At 34.7% G+C, this 2380-nt stretch overlaps 1 protein-coding gene across 1 annotated transcript in view; it reads right to left on the bottom strand.

Moving 5' to 3' along the window:
* LOC106884341 (glucagon-like peptide 1 receptor) overlaps window positions 1–2380 on the bottom strand; it is a 224519-nt gene that overhangs the window by 41013 nt on the left and 181126 nt on the right. Inside the window, exon 8 of the mRNA XM_052970164.1 lies at window positions 1457–1517. Coding sequence (XP_052826124.1) covers window positions 1457–1517 — 61 coding nt within the window. The remainder of the gene's footprint in view (window positions 1–1456; window positions 1518–2380) is intronic.

Raw genomic sequence — 2380 nt, 5'->3', positions numbered from 1 at the left:
TTGCATTTTCTACCTTTAACTTGAAGCCATATTCTTTAATCTTTTCGAATACAGTGCGCTTTTACAGTGCGCTTTTACAGTGCGCTTTTACAGTGCGCTTTTATGTGTCCCATTTTTCCATAACAGAAACGTTCCGCTTTTTTTAATGGACAGTTTTTTCTCAGATGTAGACCTCCACATGCAAAGCATGGGCTTTGTCCTGATTTTTGTCCTGTTTGTACTGTATTTTGGTACACACTTGCTTTCTACCCTGCCTTTTTCGCACTTGTTTCACTTGGAAGCAATATTTATGTTCAATTTTCTGTGTCGTGTCTTAGATTTACTCTTCTTTCACACTCTTCTGACACTTGTAAGGTTACAGCTTGGTTTTCTTCCAGCATAGCGAGAATTCTTGTTCTTACTTCTGCATCATTTGATGCAGTTAGTCTCTGAGTAAATATCAGGCACTTTAAAATATCTGGCGTTAATTCGTTCAGTTTGAACTTTTCACATTCTCTGTTAAGTCTACCAGCATATGTGATGTAGTCCTCCTCATTGTGCTTTTCTACGTTCAAACATCTCCAGCATGTATTGAACAATGAACATTTCTCGCTAAAAATTTTATACAATATGTCTATTGTATCTTTGAAGCTTATGTCAGAAGGTTTATTCGGGAGTACTTAATTGCTCATATCGTCGTCCCAATCTTTGCACTCTTTATTGAAGATTTGTTCGTATCTTCTATAGTACGCATCGAAGATAATTCCTTTGTCTGGTTCATACTTAAATTCTGTTATTGAGTTTGCAACATAATCTGCCGAGAACATCTTTTCATTCATAATTGTCTGACGACTCACTATTCATTAATTGCAGCGTTTGTTGCTGTAATAGTAATCGTTGTTGTTATTGTTCTTTCAGTTGTTGTTACTGCTTTTTGCAACTCGAGCAAACCGGCCAACAGATTTTCTATAATTTTACGATTTTGTATCCCGTAAAATTCGCACAAAAACTTTCGTGAATTTCGTAACTTCTTGAGAGTTTGTTTAATTCATCGTGAATTTATTTCCTCGTCGCCACTGTTGTGATCCTTTCATTTGACTGTTATCACACTCCGGTATAGCAGTATAGTTAGTTAGACAAGACTACGACTATGTATGACAGTCCAATTCGTACTCTCTACCAAACTGACACTGACTGACAGTGTTTATAATGACAAGCACATATCACTCGTCATTGGGAGGGGTGTACCATTATTACTATTATCTCCATAACAATCACTTATCTCTTTCCAGTCAAACAAATAAATCTATACACGCAATGAAATTTCACATGCAATATGACAGGGTTTAGGTATTGGTTAAGTTTATATTTCACTTATATGTATGTACACCTTTATATTTTCCAATATGTGTAAGTAAATTTGTGAGATTTCATAAAGTAGAATAACAATAAAATTCAGCATTAGATTAATACTCACTGTTGATCACTTTCTAGGATTCTCAAAACAACCCACGGTATGACGAATAACACAGGTAAAACTGAAAAGAATCAATATCATTTTAAAGAAAGTTGTAGCAAAAAAATAAATAAATAAATAAAATAAAATCACACGCTAGCAATAATAAAAAGTATTTCTAATGAAACCAGTGAGCTAGATATTTTGGGGAAGGATATAACTGCAGTGCAGTACTCGACTGGCACAGTTTTATAGACTCCAGAAGAGTGTGGAGTAGAGTTGAACTCGATGAAATATCAACTAGCAACATGAACCACAAAACTACAAAAACATATTATAAGGTAGTCATAAATACTACAATCAATCGGTCGAGTGTTTCTCCCAATCGCTACTCACAAGCAGGAAGAATGTTTTTTTTACCATAAGAACGAGGCTGCCACCTCTCTCTCTTTTTCTCCTCTCCCCCCTCTCTCTCTTTCTCCCCTCTCCACCTCTCTCTATACATACACACACACACACATACACACATATATATATAAAGTACATACTGTAGTTAAAGCACAAGTTTTCTGCTTGTATATATATATATTCCTCTATATATGTATTCCTCTATTTTTGTTGTGTACACATTTTGCTTTTCGACCCATATATATATATATATATATATATATATCAAATAATAAGCAACACGGATTTCAAAAGTGATTGCAGTACGTACGTTTCATGCTACTTCAATTTATTTAAGTAATGTGAGCATTACCTTAAATGCAATATGAAGAGCAATCCTCAGCTGCACGAAAATGCAGAAAAAGGCATATTATAAATGTGGCAACATATTAAATCCAAGTGGGAGAGAGCATACATAAAATCCAAATGTGAGGAAGAATATATAAGTCCATCTTGACATAGCGGAGTCTATCAGGCTAGTAATTGATTCTAGACAAA

The sequence above is a fragment of the Octopus bimaculoides genome, chromosome 8, assembly GCF_001194135.2.
Source record: "Octopus bimaculoides isolate UCB-OBI-ISO-001 chromosome 8, ASM119413v2, whole genome shotgun sequence".
Taxonomy (NCBI): Eukaryota; Metazoa; Mollusca; class Cephalopoda; order Octopoda; family Octopodidae; genus Octopus; species Octopus bimaculoides.
Note: the sequence above shows the minus strand (reverse complement) of the source record. Positions and strands in the feature narration are given on the sequence as shown.